The sequence below is a fragment of the Penicilliopsis zonata genome (assembly GCF_001890105.1).
Source record: "Penicilliopsis zonata CBS 506.65 unplaced genomic scaffold ASPZOscaffold_1, whole genome shotgun sequence".
Classification (NCBI taxonomy): Eukaryota; Fungi; Ascomycota; class Eurotiomycetes; order Eurotiales; family Aspergillaceae; genus Penicilliopsis; species Penicilliopsis zonata.
Genome location: NW_019208911.1, coordinates 861,432 through 879,041, shown reverse-complemented (window position 1 = coordinate 879,041; position 17,610 = coordinate 861,432). Strand labels below are relative to the sequence as shown.

The window sequence follows — 17,610 nt, the reverse complement described above, 5'->3', positions numbered from 1 at the left end:
TAGTATTCTCTAAACAAGATAGACTGACTTTTGCTTCATACAGCAAATGCTTAGTCCTTAAACTGCACCTAGAAAATGAACAATCAATGGACAGATTCCTTTTTCCAGGGCTGTGAGCCGCGCATTGCTCACTTGAGAAATGAACCTGTTCTCCACCCGGAGGATTTGAAGAAATTCCAATGTGATGATGCTTGGGAACTGGGGCGACGGATGCGTGCTGATCTGCCAGGGCTGCATAGCATCATGGTGTTGCGGTTATATGTGAAGGGAATATCCAACCTTGTGGCAAAAACTGAACGTGCTAATATGTAAGGAATCAATCATCACTGACCAGCGACAGTTCTTTGGGAATGAATTTTTCGAGTAAAAAAAACAGCTGGACCCTTTTCTAGATGAAAGTCGACCTTACGAACATATTCTCCGCAACTGCCCACCCTCCAAACTATCCTATTTTCCAACCTACTTTGGTGTTATACTAAATTTGACACGCGAAAAGTATCCTAGGAGATATGCATTACGTCCTCGAGCGATAGTACTTGAAAAGGTCAACGCCGATACTTGTTCCCGGCATATATTAAGAACATCTCCACGTCGAGAATTTGACTCATTTGAGGGGTTCGTTGCGAGAATTGATCAGCTACCTCTTAGCTGCTTTGAAAAGGAATGGTATATTTCTTTATCAATTGACCGACTTCAGCGCCTTGCAGCGTTGCATAATATTGGAGTTATGCACCGTGACCTCTGTGATGAGCACTTCCGTCTTCCCCATGACTTCTATGATACGGTCCTCTACGATTTCTCTCACTCTTACACAATCAATTCGCCATGGCCATATGTTAAACGACCTATACCCTTGATAGAAATGATTCGACGTGAACAAAACGAAGTTTTGAGTGGCGTTCTCGACCGGTTAGTGTACCTTTCACCTCGAAGTAACCAGGAGCTTACATATTGCTAGTGCCAGGAAGTCAGAACTTCGTACATATACGTCTACAACATTGAATCTGAGCTTGAAGAGTGTTATCAACTTTTTTTCTCAAGAGCTCCAAGATATAAAGAATAATCTGGAGCTTATTTTTCTGAAGACCAAAAACCGACCAGATAGTGAGTTATCTGCTGTAATTATTCGGTTACAATTGTTGTAACATGCTACAGCTTTCACCCATCCGTCTTTGGCGTCGATTTTTCCTTTTTTAGAATCTATACGCCCCAAAAATTCTCCAGGCTGGCATATCACCCGGGCTCGACTTCTTGAGGATTATGACTCGGCCTGGTTTCTCTACACACCTACCACAGATAAACAGATAGAGCTGATTTCGTTTTCTGGATTAGAATATTTCGCATTTGATTATAATACGATGGCCAACGAGAAGGCTTACTTACTTGCCCTTTTTCCTAGGTCTTGGGATCTTGGGACCTGCAAGCAAAGGCTCTCTGCATTTGCTGGGACTTTTGCAAACAAAGGATGCGATTCGATCATTTCGAAGGAGGAGTTTGAGCAAATTGACAGTGGGCTTGGCCTAGAAAGAGATAATTAAGCTTCGATTATGTTACTTCAATGGGATATTCATGGACACTCATTATCCTAAGGTTCTCGTATTTTCTCCGGATTACAGAATGAAGAGGCTGTCATTCAACATACACAGGTCAGGCTGTCAGGCACAAGGAGAGTACGTTTAATTTCAGAAAGCTGACGGGCTAGGTTTCTGATATTACTATAGCTAAGTGACTTCCCTCCCCTAAGCTAGGCTTGAACAATGGAATATAAATACAGTCTTCCCACCTCATACTCCCTTTCGAAGAGTGCAAAATGGCGACCACTATACTTGATTATTTGACTCAACCAAATGTTACCTTGATCTGCCGCGGCACTACTTCAACACCAACATACAACCCGAATTGGACCAGTGTTGAATATATCTACGAATGGTCAGACTTCACATACCAGAATGTTGTCCAGAGATATGCGTCGGAGCTGGCAGAGAAGCGGGACTTTACAAACCCATGCCGTCAGTATCAGGACGCAGACCTAAACGTACTATATTTGGAACGCAGTATGAGTGATTTACTTGCCGCGACGAACATGCTCATTGTATCGGCGATGCTGCCGAAAGGCCAGTTCATTGCTGACAGCTCTCGAACGACTGAAATGGGAGATATATCTCCAGATTGGGGTGCCGGTGACGATTCAAAGCCTCTGAACCTGTTGAAGCGAACCAAAGCTCTCCTCTATGGAGACACCAAATACCTTTGGTCTCATGAGGATGCGATCAATCTTCTTCAGAGCAACTCAGGCCACAACTACCTTGACGTCGATGCAAAACAGATGGCATCCCTTGCTAATCCATTTGAGCAAGTTCAACACTACGGCATACGGAATAAAACATCTATACACTTTATTATCTCCAATAAAGCTCTGATCCTCGTTCGTCTCCATTTGGCGCCTGAAACAATACAAACATCCCCCAGACAGCTGCGCAGTTCCACCAGGCCGGTCAATCAACGCATCCCTTCTGTGACTCCTCAAACTAGTCCGATATTTTCCGGGCGTCCGCGCATCTCTTCGCTATCTTCCAGTGTTGAAGCAATGAGCATTGATGATACGAGCATGAGTCCCGGGAAAATAAGCTCCAGCACCAATGACCCGTCGGTCAGGCCCCAAGACTTTTGGCCTGACATCGCTAGTATGCATTATACAGTGATCCCTTGGGAGCAAGCACGAAAGGATGGAATGACTGTGAATCTTGCTATATGGGCCGGGATTAGAATCTCAAGCGAGAACAACACTCTTCAGGTAGAATACGACCCGTTGACCCCACAGCCAACACGCGCTATCGGGACACCTCTAAGAACGAGAATCCTCCCGAATGCAAATCAGCAGAGTGAGAAGGGGAAAGCTGCCGATAGAGGGAGCCCAACAGCCACCACTACTCAAACAGGTACGGCCAATGTCCAATACCGCGATGTCAATCTTTTTCTGTCCTCCAAAGGCACAGGGTACAACTATCAAATGGACGGCAAGTGGGTTATCAATGATTCAAAAAACAATTGGACGGTTATTGGTGACAAGCTTTACAACTACAAGGTGAAGCCGTATCTACGCGCCGACAAACTATAGGACAGGGGCCCTTGCGCCTTCGACTGCTTTTCAACATAGCAGATGCAGATTTCAACATGCCGAAAGGCCTGGATATCTTTCAACAGGTATAGTCATCTATTATTCCAATGACGTGTCGCTCCGTCTCAATGCCTGCCAGTTCTATGTTTTATTCTCACTCCTTACTTACCCTATAACCATGTTACTTCAACCAGAATTTACTGCTTAATGAATTACACTACTCTACCGTAATCTGAACATACTTCCCTCTCTATCAAAACTGCGAGGCCGCCAGATTGCGTAGGGGCGTAAAGGGTAATCACATGACCTACCTAGGTACTGAAGAGCATGATGTCAGAAGCCCACCGTAGAGGGCGATGTAGGTTAACTGGCTTGAAAGAAAGAATGAATTACAATAATTTCTCAGAAGGCTTTTCTGGATGGAGATGACCTACATCCTGGAGGAGAGGTTACACTTGAAGACCGAAAGAGGCAAGTTTGATAACCATACAAACACTATTTATGCCTCAGGCAAATATATTGTGACTTCCTCGGTTAAATGTCGGCCCGGTGCAGAAAGTTCGCCGTCCCGATTTGGATTCGGCCTCAAGATTTGTTTCTTGGCCCTGTGTTTTTGCACAAAATAATTCTTCCTGCACCTTCCATTATTCTTCTATTTTTTTCACCATGGGTATTGCCAAGAGGACGAGGAAGTTTGCGCAGGTATGGCATCTTGATTTTTCTGATCAGCGCGTACAGGTTACTGACAGTGTTGAAAATAGGTTAAGCGCACCATCACCCAGCGAGATCAACGAGTGAAAGACACGGCAAAGACGGCCAAAAAAGAGAAGCCTGAGAAGGATGAGCTAATCCGCCATGTTGCCACTGCCCCGTCGAATATGTTTTTTGCTGCGAACACAGCTCTCGGACCGCCGTACCATGTGCTCGTGGATACCAACTTCGTTTCCCATACTATTCGGGCAAAACTGGACTTATTACCGGCGATGATGGATCTGTAAGACTGACTCGGGGTTGGTACATTCGATTTCGAACCATGTTCGCTCATGTGTCTTCTCTAGGCTGTACGCGAAGTGTATCCCTATATTCACGGACTGCACGATTGCCGAATTGGAGAAATTGGGCACAAAGTACCGGCTTGCGCTTCGACTAGCCAAGGACCCCAGGTGGGAGCGGGTGAAATGTTCTCATACCGGAACATATGCAGATGACTGCATTGTTGACAGGGTAGGTCTAGTGCCGGGGGAAAAATGGTACAGCACAATATGCTGACTTCCATCTGTCTAGGTATCCAAGCAGAGAATTTACATCGTTGCCACAAACGACAAAGAGCTGAGTCAGCGAATCCGCAAGATTCCAGGTGTGCCTATTATGAAGGTTGCTAGAGGGAAATACACTATCGAAAGGCTGCCGGACTCTTTTGATTAAGTGAAACGTGATTTCATGGTTTTCGGATACCAAAACGAAACGACATCAAAGCGAGACCAATAGTGCACTCAGCGAGGATGAAAGACGGCACAGCATACGACCGCTACACGACGATCTCTTGCCCTCGGCTCCAAGTGTCTCCCATAAGCGAGTCACACACGTCCATCAGAGCCAGGTCGCATAATGAAATAGTGACACAACCCAAGCTCATCCTTTCCCAACGGATACGTCGGTTCAAGGCTGGCTCACGGAGCTTTCAAAAATTGGTGTCTGGAGTCGTTTCTATTGATAGATTTGTGCCAGAAATGAGGAGAGATGGTGCATGATGACCGCGCCGGATTCCTAACAGCCACTAAATAGGTGTCAGTATTTGGTTGCTATAGCGTATTATCCACAATCTTGATGAATGTAGTCCATGAAACCGCTCCCCCTACTTAATAGTTATGGCTTCCATTCTGATTTTGCAGTAGAATGGTTTGAACGCCTTATTCTCTGGTTACCGACGATACTGTAGATAAGCTGCCACTCAAGCTTTACCTAGGAATTATTCAAGACTACCTGATATTGATCAATCCGATGGAGGAAATTATGGAAGGGTCTGGACATTTACATGATTAGGCTCCAATCATCGTTTACGCTTCTTCCTAGAATGCCATCTGCTTTTCACCTGTACCACATATTCTGCCTACTCACTATTCTGCTTCATTGTTTAGTACTATAAAGCATGGACTACATGCTATTTATATATGTGCTTCTCCTACGTAAGTGTGTACCAGCGCCCATATCTATTCCATTACATATCCTGACCATGCTTAATAGGAAGATCTTAACCCTTATCCAGCAGCTGCAAGAGCACACAGAACCACCATTGTCAACCTTCCAGCAACGCCAATACACGGCCTCAGACGAGGCAAATGCTCGCATCCGTGTTCAGAGCTGGGGTCTCCAGCCGCCAGAAGAAACGCCCGCCGTCCTCTCCGCAGCGATCAAGGCGCAGATTGTCCAGCACAGAGTTCCACGCACAGCGACATGCCGCGCCATGGAGAGCGAGATATCTAGAGTTGTGGCCGAATCGGCACTCCCGGGCGTGATCCTGCGGATCCTTTTCGAGAAACTGATTACGTTCTTTGAATCAGTCGAGCTCATAAATGAGAAACATTGTTCACTACCGGGTGTGATTGATGTCGACAAGATACGCCGTTTATACCGCGATGCCAACCCACGACAGCTGTTTCATGCTCTACGAGATCTGTTTCCGGGACTGAGAAAGCTGCTCGCACGACTCGCTGCACCAGACGATGTCTGCAGGGATGTGCTTCGTCAGCTCGGAGAACGAGGCATTGTCAATCCGTCCCGGTTGCGATATGTGGTTGAGTCCGCGGTGAACGGCAAAGAAAGCGGGATCTTGCTCCCGCCAACACATCTAAGTCGCGTGTGGAATGCTGCTGCACGGTCTCGAATAGCGCCAGAAGACGGCGTGGACTTCCAGGGTCAATCTACCCGTTTTCTATGGCAGTCTAGTCGGCGTGTACGAGACGACTGGTTGCCTCCGCTTACTGAGATGGAAGTCCAAGCCGCGTTTGGGGCCCATGCTTCGCTGGTGTCCCATGGGAATGAAAGACTCCCTTATGAATGCGGTGCAAACAAATACACGCTTGTGGAAGACAGCTCCTTAGTGGTCGAGTGTACGGGAAATGGGTTCTTCATGACTAGTGGGCCATCGGGGACAGCATACCGGTTTCTCAGCCTGTGGCTCGTTCTCGCAGGGGACGCGGGAGAACTGCCAGTCGTGCGCTTTGCGGTTGCGGCTTTGCTCCTGAACGGTCTGCACCATTCTCTCATCGAGGTGATGATGGCCTGTGCACCCCTGATAGGCTGTGAGGCACCGGCCACTCTGCGAGAGATGCTGGAGCAGTTGGTGCCGCATGAGCTGGGTATTACGTGGAGAGGGGGTAGATATGTAATGACCCCAGAGAAGTTTCATGCTCAGCTAGTTCGCCATTTGCAAGAGCTCTTGAAGTAAGGCAACAGAGGGGTGATATGGTGCATACTCGGGATTTGGCAGATGCAAAGGAATGATAATTGATTGAGCCCGCAAAATGCTAATGATAGGTACTTGCTGTATAGTAGAACAACTGGCAATTGAAAATGATACAACGCCGAGCGGGCAGGAGGTCACTCAAAAAAAAACAATGAGGAAAGTCTATCACTGCAACAGCTTAGGCCCGTGATACTTGCGCTCCTTATCATCAAATGAATGCATGGCGCTTTCTGTTCTGATGGGGAAACCCTCGAAAGATACCGCGTACGTGGCCACGGAGTGAGCAATGAGCTGGATTTTCAAATTAGCATGACTGGCAGTAGTGAAGGGAAAAGAAGACCCATACCTTGGTGTTCAGCTCCCAAGCAGTGAGGTTCACATTCGCCACAGTATCGCAGATTTGATGATAACACGGGTCAAACCAGTCGCCAGCCACTCCACCAAACATTTCCTTCTCTTCCTCCGTCTTCACTCCCTCGGCACCAGTGGCAATGCCACCTCCAGGGATTCCATTCCGGATAAACGCATCGTAGTCGCTTCTGCCGTCAAACGGAATAAAGGTGAAGTTCTCTCCATTGGATTTGTAGAAGTCAACATACAACTCCCGAAGCTCCTCCGAGCCAACAGGGTTCTCAGCATTAGTAGCATTGTAGACCTGGTAGGCAAAGTTCGGTGAGGCGAGCATGTCGTAGTCCATGAACAGCCGGATCTTCATATTCTCTTCCGGAGTGAGCTGATCGACATAGTAGTCTGACCCGAGCAGACCCTCCTCCTCGCCAGCCCACCACGCAAAGCGTACGCAGTTGTTGACACTGTACTTGGTGAGGTGTGTTGCAACCTCGAGAAGGGTCAGAGACCCGGAGCCGTCATCGTTGATTCCCGGTCCTTCCGTGACACTATCGCTATGACCACCCAGCATCACACAGTTTTCTGGGTCGCCCTGCTTGGTCTGCGCAATAATGTTGTCGGTATAGATGGTGTTGACGACTGCATCCATGTACGCAATGCCATCGACCTTCTCTCCGCCCTTCAGCTTCTCAATGTACGGCGCAGCATCGGTATCGGAGATGCCAAATGTGGCAACATGATGGGGTGACGGGGTACCCAAGGTGCCACTGAGAGAGCCTTTCTCGTTGTTGTACACCACCGCGGCCACGGCACCGGCTTCTCCTGCTAGAGCGGATTTGGTGCCGAACGCACAGCCACCTCGACTGATCAGGGCGATAGCCCCAGTGGTTCCTTGTGGGTAGTCTGACGCATCGCATCCGAGGTTCGAAACGAGCACGACTGGTGCGTACACAGGTTGCTTGTTCTTGGTTGGGGGCGTCAGCGACATCGGGCGCGCAGACTTGGGCACTTCCTGGCCCAGCACAAGCCGCGACTCGTCCACATTACCGACAACGGCGGGGAAGGTCTGGTTGGAAACGGTATAATAGTCGTCCAGCGTGGTCAGGGTCGAGTAAATATAGTCAAGCGTCGCCAAATGACCTAGGAATCCATCACGTGAGAACAGTCCTTTTCAGGGATGGCTGAGAAACGGGGGCAGGAAGAGTCTCCTTCGCACCTTTGCTCCCAATTACCCGCGTCGGGTGTCCATACTCGTCAAAAGACAGCTCAGCGATGCTGTACAGCTTCTTCGCTCGCTCAAGCAGGTTATCCGCGTCGATATGATCCTGCAGAGATGAGGAGCTGACCAGCTCCTTGTCCGAAATAGCCGGGGACTTCTGGGCAGGCTGGGCAAGGGGTAGCTGGGCTGCGAAAGTCTCCCCGAGGAGCATTAAAGCGACAGCAAGCCATGACGGTGCCATCTTTGCGACGATGAAGAACGACTCAGATCTGGGGAAATGTTGAGAAGGGTGAGTGACGATGGAAAGCAGCAGCTCTGCAAGGGACCAGTGACTCAGTAAGGAGTGGAGATGGTGGCTATCGCCGGCGATAGTGATAAGATTAGATAGCTAACTCTTGACACATTAAGGATTCTTTCTCTAAGAGCCAGAGTTACGGGACGAGCTACTTCAGGTCTATGAAGTAACTACGGGCTGTGTTCGAAGTACATGGGTGGACTGTGCCTTCCAAGGCGCGGCGATACATGGGTCAAGGGTTCATTGTACTCTGTACGAAGGAACCACTAAACATACAGAGAGGGATTGGTGAGATCACACTGGCAGGCTCCGCCACCTCAGTTCCAAATGCCGATCACTGCTCAGCCCTGCAGGGCGTTCGCACTTGGGATTCAAGTTAAATATCGGACGATATCTAGCGACTATGTGGCTAGAATAGGAGTCCTCTTCTGCACATAAGACAGTACAACGACTTCGTCTATAAGTTATTCAAGGCGGGCAACACCTGACAATGTCTTCATATAGTTCTGACGGATATTCTGTCCTGTCGACACATCCTCAACAGAATCAAGGTAGCTATTCTCGCCTCTTCCACGTGAACAAGTCCAGCTTCCAGAGGCACTACGAGATTGCATCAGCGAATAATCAAACACTGCTGTATGGCGATGTTTCGGTGTATACCCCCCATAAACCCGACCTCACTCTCCATGCCGGAACCAACACGCACGCACCGATTGTCGCCGTCAGCAGATTCGGCAAATTGACCAGCACTCTGAAGATCGGCCTCGGCGATCCGAACAATGTGCAGGGAGTGGAGTGGGAGGATCTGAAGAGACAAAACCTTCGGGCGACCGAATACGGCTGGCAAATGACCCTGCGATACAGCGATGGATCGCGTGAACGGCGGGCTTTCACCTGGAAGAGAACCCACCACGCTGCTGTAGACGGAATGACGGCCTCCTCGCTCAGCCCGCGGAACTACAAGTTGGTTGATCCCCTGACGGGGCAGCTACTGGCCGTGTTCACAAGTGATCGAAGCCTTCATAAATGCGGGGATTTGCAGATCAACGTGAACTACGGGCCTGATTTTGATACCATGGTCTTCATCACCTATTTGAGCATCCATGAGAAGGTACGGCGGCGCAATGAATCTGCTGCTGCTGCTGCGTCGTAAGATTGGGGCGCTTGAAGGTTTTGCTGTTATTTTCTTGTATGATATCTGGATGAATTGATGAATGGATGAATATTCGGGTCTCCCGGAGATCTTGGAAGCATTTTTGAAGAATTGTCTCTCTCCACTACTCGAATCTTGTTGAGTCTCTCCTTACATGGGGGATGCATAGACAGAAACTGCATATAGTTACATCCTGCGCCTGCTAAGATCGTAAAGCGTTGCTCTGTTTTCTCAGCTGTCGAAGACGATGAAAGTTAACGACTCTGATGATGGAGAGTAAAGGAGTAGAATGGATAGGAATGGTTGGAGTGGGTTTGGGCCATTTATAGTCAAATACAGCTAGCGATATGAAAAAAAAGGGGAAATGTTGATTTTAAATGGGTGACAAGTCTAGACTGCCAATGTCCTATCTTATCTATGCTCCTATGCAGACCCAGCGCTCTCCAGGCTCATCTTCTCGAACTCCTCAATCGTCCGCTTGTAGTTCTCCGTAGCGGCCTCCGCATCGGCCAACTTCTTGATTTCAGCACTGCGGACCACCTCGCTGACCTTCTCCTCGAAACCCTCGCGCGCGAGTAACTCCTTCTGCTTGTCGATCACACCGTGGCTCTTCTGCAGCTTCGAGCGCAGCTTGGTAATCTCAGCCTTGATATCCGTGATACCAGCAGCAGCGTCAACCATAACAACAATATCCGCCGAGATGACGAAGATAGCGCAGCCCTTGGGGGCCGCGCTCTCCGGTCCAAGGGCAGTCAGCTCGGAAATAGCCTTTCCAGAAAGAGCCTTGATGGCCGCCATCTGGGGCTCGATGCTGGCGAAGCTCTCGGGAGTCGACGTCTTGACGAAAGCACGTCCGTTGGAACGGATGTTGAACTCGGAAGCAAGAGAGCGGATACCTTGCGCGCACCTAGAAGGGAAGAATTCCCCGTTAGTGAGCTGCAAGTAGTCGGGATCAAAGAATCAAAGTATATTGCAATACTCACATCAGTCCGAGCTCGTACTCGAGCGCATCAGCCTCAAATTCCAGGGCTGAATTGAAGCTGGGGTAAGAGGCGAGCATGATCGTGGGTGTGCTGTCGCCCTGTCTGCGGGGCAGGCGCTGCCACAACTCCTCCGAAATGTAAGGCATGATGGGGTGGAGAAGTCTCAGAGCGGCGTCCAACGTCTCGTACAGAGTTTGCTGGACGCTGGCCTGCTCTTCAGGGGTACCATCGGAAAGAATGGCCTTGCTGTTTTCCTATTCAAGAAATTAGTCCGCGCAGAAAGGTACAAGCGTATCGATGGACTTACAATGAAAACGTCGCAGAGTTCATCGTAGAAGAACCTTGAGCAATATCATCAGTACTGGGAGAAGATTATGCGGGAACCCGGTTTACTTACTGGTAAATGATCTTGGTGCTCTTAGAGAATTCACGAGCTTCCAGGGCCTCATTGACACCCTTGACAGCGACGTTCATGCGGTGAAGGATCCAGCGCTCGGGCAGCGAAAGCTTCGAGGTGTCGATCGAGCTGTTTGGCACGAAGGTCTCGGGAAGACGACCCAGAACGTACTTGCTGGCTTGCCAGATCTTGTTGCAGAAGCGACGGTAGGCGTGCATCACCTTGATATCGAAGTTGATGTCGCCACCTCCGGTGGTGTAAGAAAGCAGGGTGAAACGCAAGGCGTCCGCTCCGCACTCAGGGATACCGCCAGGGAAGGCCGACTTTTGGTATTTCGTGGCCCGAGCAATTTCATCTTCTTGAAGGTTGCCCACGAGGAGCTTGGCGTGGAGAGCATCAAGCTCGATACCCCTGATGATATCCAGAGGGTCGATAACATTGCCTTGGGTATGATATTAGTTTCTGGACTTGCAGAGCGACGATGCTCATCGAGAAAAGGGATTCATACCAAGAGACTTGCTCATCTTCCTACCCTCGGAATCACGGATCAAGCTGTGACAGTAGACCTCCTTGAACGGAACCTCGCCAGTGAGCTTGAGCGACAGCATGATCATGCGAGCAACCCAGAAGAAAAGGATATCCCTGAGATTACACTATTAGCAATTTGTCGTTTCACACCCAGGGGCTTTATATTACCATCCAGTTTCAAGCAGGCTGGTAGGGAAAAATTTCTTGAGGTCGCTGCTTTCGGCGTTCGGCCAGCCGAGAGTGGCCATGGGCCAAAGACCACTGCTAAACCATGTATCCAAGCAGTCGGGATCCTGCTCCAGACGGAACTTCTTGTTGGGGAAGCGTGCTTCGGCTTTCGACTGAGCCTCTTCCGGAGTCTTGCCAACAACCCAGGTTGACTGAAGAGTATCCTCTGCGCTCTCACCGTCAAAGATGACCCGGTAAGCGGGAATACGGTGACCCCACCTTAAGAGTCAGCGTCGCCAATAATGGAAACTGAATTTGAAATCATCGACATACCAGAGTTGACGGGAAATACACCAATCGTTGACAGATGACATCCAACGGAAGTAAGACTTCTTGGCCGACTCCGGGGCGATGGTGATCCTGCCTTGTTCCACGGCCTGCACAGCTGCATCGGCCATATCATTCATGCGCATCCACCACTGAGGCTTAATCAAAGGCTCAATGACATCCTTGGACTTCTCGCATAGCGGAATCTTCATTGGGTTCGATTCCTTCTTGACGAAGAGGCCCAGCTTAGTCAATTCCTCCACAACAGTATAACGAGCATCGAATCGTTTCTGTCCCTTGAATGGACCTGCGTTCGCATTCAGAGTGCCGTCCTCGTTGAGAATATTGATGAACTCAAGGTTGTGACGCTGGCCGAGCTGGTAATCGTTGAAGTCATGGGCGGGGGTCAGCTTGACAGCACCGGTACCGAACTCCGGGTCCACGTAGGTGTCCTTGATGATCGGCAAAAGACGACCAGTGAAAGGATGGCGCGCGAACTTGCCGACAAGATGGGTATATCTCGCATCATCGGGGTGGACGGCAATACCGGAGTCACCCAGCATCGTCTCGGGACGCGTGGTAGCAACCTCGATTGTCTCGGTAGAACCGTCGATCTGATACTTGAAGTGAGTCAAGACACCGAACTCCACCTTCTTCTCATAGCCTGGAACGGACAGAAGAGTACGACCGGGGATTTCCTTGTTTTCGACCTCGAGGCCACTCAGAGCAGTGTTGAGGTGAGTACACCAGTTAACCAGGCGATCGGAACGATAGATTAAACCTTCTTCGAATAGACGGCAAAAGGTCTCCATGGTAGCGGCAGTGAGCTTCTCATCCATGGTGAAGCGTTCACGAGTCCAGTCCATCGAACCGCCCATGAGCTTCTGCGCGTTGTTGATACGCTGGTGGTATTCGCCCTTCCATTCCCAGACAAGTTTGGTGAAATCTTCGCGGCCGAGGTCCATGCGAGTCTTCTTCTCCTTCTTCCACAGCATCTTTTCGACAACAGACTGGGTCGAGATACCGGCGTGGTCACATCCTGGAACCCACAGGGTGGAGAAACCCCTAGTAACATGTGTTAGCCACTCACCAAGCACCAAGCAGAGACAGACAGAAGGATTCAATGGCCGACTCACTTCATTCTGTGCCATCGGATCAGAGTATCTTGCAGCGAGTTGGCAAGGGCATGACCGCAGTGCAGAGCGCCGGTCACGTTCGGCGGGGGAAGAGGGATGACAAAGGTTCCAGCGGGCTCCCTGTCACCAAGAGCCTCTGGGCGGAAGAAACCGCTCTTCTCCCACCAGGAATACCAGGACGACTCAACGGCTTGGGGATTGTAGGCGGTGAAATGGGCGTCTTCGAACGACTGGAGCACCTTCTTGTCGCCGAGCGGGGTCGGGTCCTCGAACGCGGGGAGGGCTTCGACGACCTTCTTGGGCTGAGCCTGGGTCTTCGTCGAGGTCTGCTGCTTCAACTTGGCCTGTTTGGCTGCGAACTTGGCAGCCTTGTCGGCGCGCGCCTTCTCTGCCGCCTCTAGTCAAAAGAAAAAGCGCCTGTTAGCGGGGGCGGGCGCAGTGGAGGGGAAGGAGGGGGGAGGAGAGAGTGCAATTTACCCTTTCTTCCCGGCTTTGACTCGGACATGATTGATCGTCTAGCAAGTAGAAGACCGTTAGATGATCGAAGAGCAGCAAATGCTGGGCGGGAAAGAGGGGAGGTGGTGCGAGGGAGGGCCAGCAGGTGTAGCAGCATTCAGCAGCCAGTGGTGGGCATCCCACTTTCTGCACCACAAGTCTTGTGCAGTAGTGACTCATTTGGGACAAGCGGGACAAATTCTTCGGGCGGTACGATCACGTGAGATTTGGGCAGATCGTGCCCCGATCCCGGAAAGGGACTAGTGCACTGTATGTGGCATATCGCTGTTTGCTTGGTTTGTTTTCGATGAGAGTCAACTGGTAAGGCATATTCGAAGACCGACCCCCATCTATTCAGACTTACAACATAGTATCTAGTCATCAGACTACAGGCTGATTCCTTAATCAGAGCTAATAAATCCTTACCTATAACATGCCTGCGACAGATTCTCTCCGTGTGTTTCTTCTCTGCCACAAGACCACCGACAAGTAAGAAGAGGTGCTAATTCGTTGGTCAGAGCCACCCCTGACCCCCGCAGAGCGGGCCATCGTCAAAACTTATGGAGGATGGACCAGTTTCATGAGCAGCTATGGCCTGAAACCTTGGGATTTCGATGATATCGATGAAGCAAAGCAGATTTTGACGACGCTTGCTCAGATGGATGACCAGGATGATGAGAGTGAGCGCTCTAGTGAGTCGGTCCGATAGTTTTGTAACCGTTACTGTACTGCGTTCTAACCTGTGGCCTTCTGGTCGATGATAGGTATACAAGCTTCGAACAAATAGCTTCCATTGCACGAAACGAAATGGAAACAGATTCTACCTCTCATAATAATTTGTACGGTAGAGAGGTTTGAGTTGATTGTTTCACCGTTGACTTTATGCTTGCCCTTTCTTTCAACTCACACTTGCTCAAGATCACTGAGAAATCGTTTCAATCGACACTCAATATGTACTTGAATGAGTATAGGGATACTAATTTGAAGTAAATAATACCCCGAGTCCGTGGTCTAGTAGTCTTCGCTGTACGCCGTACGGAGTAGGTACTATTTAAGCACCATCCGACTTGCATATGTCTAGCCCGATCCGGAGATATAGCTGACTCATCAATGCCAAGGGATCACTCGAATCATTCCCAAAGAGGCTAGGCTCCGCCACGCGATATGGGAACCTGATCAATTGCTTCTCCAAAATTTTTCCTAGCATCACACTCCACTCCCTTCAAATCCCAGCAACTGTCACGACCACGGCAGTGATCCTCTGCGTGAGCCATCTATAGATTTCCAGACCGTTTTCTCAACCGCCCTAAAAAAAATGTCTGCTGACACCTCTGCCGGTAAGCACGCCCTCACCGTCCTGGAGCCTGGTGCAAGATAACTAACGTAGCGGATACAGCCTGGCCTCTTGCCGACGAGGCTCTTACCCAGAGCCTGCTCGACCTCGTTCAGCAAGCTGCGCACTACAGACAGCTTAAGAAGGGGGCTAACGAAGGTAAATACATCTCTCTGTATGGTGATTGTGCCTTGCTAACGAATATCCAGCCACCAAGACCCTCAACCGCGGAACTGCCGAGCTCGTCATCCTCGCTGCCGACACCACTCCTCTGGCCATTCTCCTTCACCTCCCTCTTCTCTGCGAGGACAAGAACACCGCCTACGTCTTTGTGCCCTCCAAGATGGCTCTGGGCCGTGCGACCGGCGTGTCCCGCCCCGTGATTGCGGCCAGCATCACCACCAACGATGCCAGTGATCTTGCTGCGCAGATCCGCACCATCAAGACCCAGGTCGAGAGACTGATGATCTAGACGCTGTCGGACAAGGTACAAGATGGATTTCAGGATAGCTACAGGGAGTTATGTGTTGCTGGAAACGCAACCTTAACTTTTTTTCTTATACATTGAATTCCATCAAGTGTATCCATCAAGTGTATCCATGAAATACAATAATCAGCACTGTGTAGAATTGCTAGATAAAGATATATCCAAACTGCAATCAGGTATCATATCGCAACACATTATATTACACGTCAAGGAAAAGAATAAAAATCATTTAGTAAAAAGCCCACCCACCGACTCTACCGCCCCTTTTGCATTCTTAATCATCGGATCTGTATACCCAGCCGCCGGACCCCCATATGAACCCTGGTCATCCTTTCCACCCCTCTCTGCCCGATTGATGCCCTCCTTGGAAACCATCTTGCCGACGGGGGCCAACAGGCCGTTCTCGCCCACCTGGTTGCCGATCAAGTTGTGCACGTCGTCTTGCAGCTGGTCGACTTGTTTGACGCCTGTTACTTTTGATTTATTCAAGGTGTCTATTTAACTGTCAGACAGATCCTGAGGTATTAGATGTAGGTATGGTAGGTACCCTTTGTAACGTAAGAAGCCTTGTTATCACCCTTCCCGAACCATTTGAGATACTGGTCCTCCAACCAGGGAACCCATTTATCGTACTGCTCGCGGTAGACCTGTTGCAGCCATTCAGAGTAGGATTGTTTCTTCTTTTGCTCGGCGGGGAGATTGTTGTACATTTCGCGGGTTTGCGGGGTATCTTTGACTTGATCCATGGTGATAATCGTATTAATCGAAAAATGGTGATTTGAGATGTCGCCGATATTTCCCTTTACTGTTTACATTGGTATGTGGCTATACAAGTGTTTTTATGTATGATTTGATGGACATGACGTAGGTGGACGCGTTCGCGATCATCGCAGAACAGGCTTTGATGTCATCGAATCTAGGTAGATGGCTCTAACATAGGTACAAGAGAAATACAGACTGATGCTAATAATATCAGATGATGGAAGTATTGGTTGCTATTCTCCGGCCACATGTTGTATACCACCGATCCACGTACGTCATGTCCGATCTATGCTATGTGATCGTCGATATGTTAGTTGAATAGTAACCATTTCGACTATCTTTACCTCAAATTGAATTGAGCGCCTTCTAGATTATTCGACTGCATATTGGAAGTACCCTGGTCCTTTTTGGATAGTGGTCGGGGATCTGAAGGAGATGATTCAAAATCCACTCGAATAGGAAGATGTTTACACCATCTCTCCACCAAGCTAATAGACGTAAAAATTGTGTCTGCTATAGAACATGGTATCTCAGTATATTTCTTAATCTGCATTCACCCCGTGCTTGATGAAAATGGAAGCATCAACGTGACGTCGACATCAACAACCATGGGTGCTTTGATGATAGAAGTTTTGAATAAAGTCGTTAGGTAGCAAGCGTCAATTATCAATATATCTTTTTGGAGTATACTTTTCCCTCCTGCCGCTTGTCTAGATTTCATGCTCGCTCATCGTCCTTTCGGTATATTGTTTAAATCGGTTGAAATTTGAATGCACGCAACTAAATAGCCATACCTCGTCGCTCAAGGGCTTTTCTTCACGTCGTTCCACTCCTGCCGGTGGTACGTTTAGAAGTTACTCCAAGAGCTCCGTCTAATCATTCGCCATCTCTTGTGATCGGATTCTTCCTGACTTCAGGTAAGCCAGGCGCATAAATAGACTTGATGATATCAAAATCCCTCACCGGTGCTAAACCACCTACTATATAATCCAGCGATACCAGTTCACCCTCCTGCCATGGCATTTCCCGGCAATCCGGCTTCGCACTTGCATCGAGGCAACTGGGCAAGCAGAAATCCCGGCGTGGTCTTGGTGTTCGTTATTGTGTTCCTCGTCTCCATAGGAATAGCCTCTCTTTTCGCCTATCGGAAGTGGCTAACGTACAAAGCCTCTCGGAAGAATCTAGAGATTGCTTAGTGTTTGAAAATGGGCCAGCAGGCATTGTTCAAGATTGAAAGAACTTACCTGTCATTGTTAGAGACTCGTCATCTTAAAGAGTAAAGCATCCATGTCTATTTAATCTATGGTGCCTTGTGTCCTTTGTTCTGGCACAATGGGTTTCATGATCATGGCACAAGATAAAGAACCGAGGAACGGCCTCGATAAATCTTCGTAT

General features: G+C 49.2%; 9 protein-coding genes across 9 annotated transcripts; 6 read left to right on the top strand and 3 right to left on the bottom strand.

The window, feature by feature from the left end:
* Positions 1-596: 596 nt before the first annotated feature.
* Positions 597-1,635, top strand: ASPZODRAFT_262719 (hypothetical protein). Its single transcript, XM_022728035.1, has 4 exons — positions 597-666; positions 708-909; positions 959-1,104; positions 1,156-1,635. The coding sequence occupies exons 2-4, from the start codon at positions 728-730 to the stop codon at positions 1,536-1,538; spliced, it is 711 nt and encodes a 236-aa protein (XP_022585288.1). The 5' UTR covers positions 597-666; positions 708-727; the 3' UTR covers positions 1,539-1,635.
* Positions 1,636-1,665: 30 nt separating this feature from the next.
* On the top strand, positions 1,666-3,327 carry ASPZODRAFT_126715 (hypothetical protein). The gene has a single exon (XM_022721555.1). It carries the CDS (start codon positions 1,811-1,813, stop codon positions 3,116-3,118), a length of 1,308 nt encoding a protein of 435 aa, XP_022585287.1. The 5' UTR covers positions 1,666-1,810; the 3' UTR covers positions 3,119-3,327.
* A 396-nt stretch (positions 3,328-3,723) lies between these two features.
* Positions 3,724-4,974, top strand: ASPZODRAFT_106634 (hypothetical protein). The gene is made up of 4 exons (XM_022720933.1): positions 3,724-3,820; positions 3,880-4,112; positions 4,177-4,342; positions 4,403-4,974. Exons 1-4 carry the CDS (start codon positions 3,785-3,787, stop codon positions 4,541-4,543), a joined length of 576 nt encoding a protein of 191 aa, XP_022585286.1. The 5' UTR covers positions 3,724-3,784; the 3' UTR covers positions 4,544-4,974.
* Positions 4,975-6,749: 1,775 nt separating this feature from the next.
* ASPZODRAFT_137914 (hypothetical protein) lies at positions 6,750-8,392 on the bottom strand (the record flags this gene model as incomplete). Its single annotated transcript, XM_022724397.1, has 3 exons — positions 6,750-6,875; positions 6,931-8,072; positions 8,149-8,392. The coding sequence occupies 3 exons, from the start codon at positions 8,390-8,392 to the stop codon at positions 6,750-6,752; spliced, it is 1,512 nt and encodes a 503-aa protein (XP_022585285.1).
* A 544-nt stretch (positions 8,393-8,936) lies between these two features.
* Positions 8,937-9,599, top strand: ASPZODRAFT_11628 (hypothetical protein; the record flags this gene model as incomplete). Its single annotated transcript, XM_022721135.1, has 1 exon — positions 8,937-9,599. The coding sequence occupies one exon, from the start codon at positions 8,937-8,939 to the stop codon at positions 9,597-9,599; it is 663 nt and encodes a 220-aa protein (XP_022585284.1).
* A 301-nt stretch (positions 9,600-9,900) lies between these two features.
* On the bottom strand, positions 9,901-13,918 carry ASPZODRAFT_126710 (hypothetical protein). The gene is made up of 9 exons (XM_022721554.1): positions 13,616-13,918; positions 13,139-13,535; positions 12,009-13,067; positions 11,676-11,954; positions 11,488-11,621; positions 10,980-11,421; positions 10,890-10,923; positions 10,583-10,836; positions 9,901-10,506 (listed from the first exon to the last, which is right to left on the bottom strand). Exons 1-9 carry the CDS (start codon positions 13,749-13,751, stop codon positions 10,023-10,025), a joined length of 3,219 nt encoding a protein of 1,072 aa, XP_022585283.1. The 5' UTR covers positions 13,752-13,918; the 3' UTR covers positions 9,901-10,022.
* Positions 13,919-13,966: 48 nt separating this feature from the next.
* Positions 13,967-14,638, top strand: ASPZODRAFT_126709 (hypothetical protein). Its single transcript, XM_022721553.1, has 3 exons — positions 13,967-14,088; positions 14,152-14,325; positions 14,398-14,638. The coding sequence occupies exons 1-3, from the start codon at positions 14,067-14,069 to the stop codon at positions 14,418-14,420; spliced, it is 219 nt and encodes a 72-aa protein (XP_022585282.1). The 5' UTR covers positions 13,967-14,066; the 3' UTR covers positions 14,421-14,638.
* Positions 14,639-14,882: 244 nt separating this feature from the next.
* ASPZODRAFT_86370 (hypothetical protein) lies at positions 14,883-15,555 on the top strand. The gene is made up of 3 exons (XM_022730284.1): positions 14,883-14,970; positions 15,030-15,125; positions 15,176-15,555. The coding sequence occupies exons 1-3, from the start codon at positions 14,949-14,951 to the stop codon at positions 15,436-15,438; spliced, it is 381 nt and encodes a 126-aa protein (XP_022585281.1). The 5' UTR covers positions 14,883-14,948; the 3' UTR covers positions 15,439-15,555.
* A 71-nt stretch (positions 15,556-15,626) lies between these two features.
* On the bottom strand, positions 15,627-16,245 carry ASPZODRAFT_86367 (hypothetical protein). The gene is made up of 2 exons (XM_022730283.1): positions 16,001-16,245; positions 15,627-15,947 (listed from the first exon to the last, which is right to left on the bottom strand). Exons 1-2 carry the CDS (start codon positions 16,197-16,199, stop codon positions 15,679-15,681), a joined length of 468 nt encoding a protein of 155 aa, XP_022585280.1. The 5' UTR covers positions 16,200-16,245; the 3' UTR covers positions 15,627-15,678.
* Between the last annotated feature and the right edge of the window lie 1,365 nt (positions 16,246-17,610).